Below are 548 nucleotides of genomic sequence, written 5' to 3'. Positions count from 1 at the left end.
GCCCCGCCGCCCGCCATGGAGGGCACCAACAGCACCCGGGTCCGGGCGGGCGGCAACGGCACGGCGCCGGCCGAGCTGGCGCTGAGCTACCAGGTGCTCACGTCGCTGCTGCTGGGCGCCCTGGTGCTGTGCGCCGTGATCGGCAACGCGTGCGTGATCGCGGCCATCGCCCTGGAGCGCTCGCTGCAGACCGTGGCCAACTATCTCATCGGCTCGCTGGCCGTGGCCGACCTCATGGTGTCGGTGCTGGTGCTGCCCATGGCCGCGCTCTACCAGGTGCTCAAAAAGTGGACCCTGGGGCAGGTCACCTGCGCTATCTTCATCTCGCTGGACGTGCTGTGCTGCACCTCCTCCATCCTGCACCTGTGCGCCATCGCCCTGGACCGCTACTGGGCCATCACCGACCCCATTGACTACGTGAACAAGCGCACCCCGCGGCGGGCGGCGGCGCTCATCAGCCTCACCTGGCTCATCGGCTTCCTCATCTCCATCCCGCCCATGCTGGGCTGGCGCACGCCCGCGGACCGCTCCCACCCCCACCCCTGCAC

The 548-nt window shown here is 70.1% G+C and overlaps 1 protein-coding gene across 1 annotated transcript in view; it reads left to right on the top strand.

Annotated features, from left to right (window-relative positions):
- Window positions 1-15: 15 nt before the first annotated feature.
- The window catches only part of HTR1A (5-hydroxytryptamine receptor 1A), a 1176-nt gene continuing 643 nt past the window's right edge, over window positions 16-548 (top strand). Inside the window, exon 1 of the mRNA XM_025213310.1 lies at window positions 16-544. Within this exon, the coding sequence (XP_025069095.1) occupies window positions 16-544 (529 nt within the window). The remainder of the gene's footprint in view (window positions 545-548) is intronic.

The sequence above is a fragment of the Alligator sinensis genome, unplaced genomic scaffold (genome assembly GCF_000455745.1).
Source record: "Alligator sinensis unplaced genomic scaffold, ASM45574v1 scaffold1258_1, whole genome shotgun sequence".
Lineage (NCBI taxonomy): Eukaryota > Metazoa > Chordata > Crocodylia > Alligatoridae > Alligator > Alligator sinensis.
Note: the sequence above shows the minus strand (reverse complement) of the source record. Positions and strands in the feature narration are given on the sequence as shown.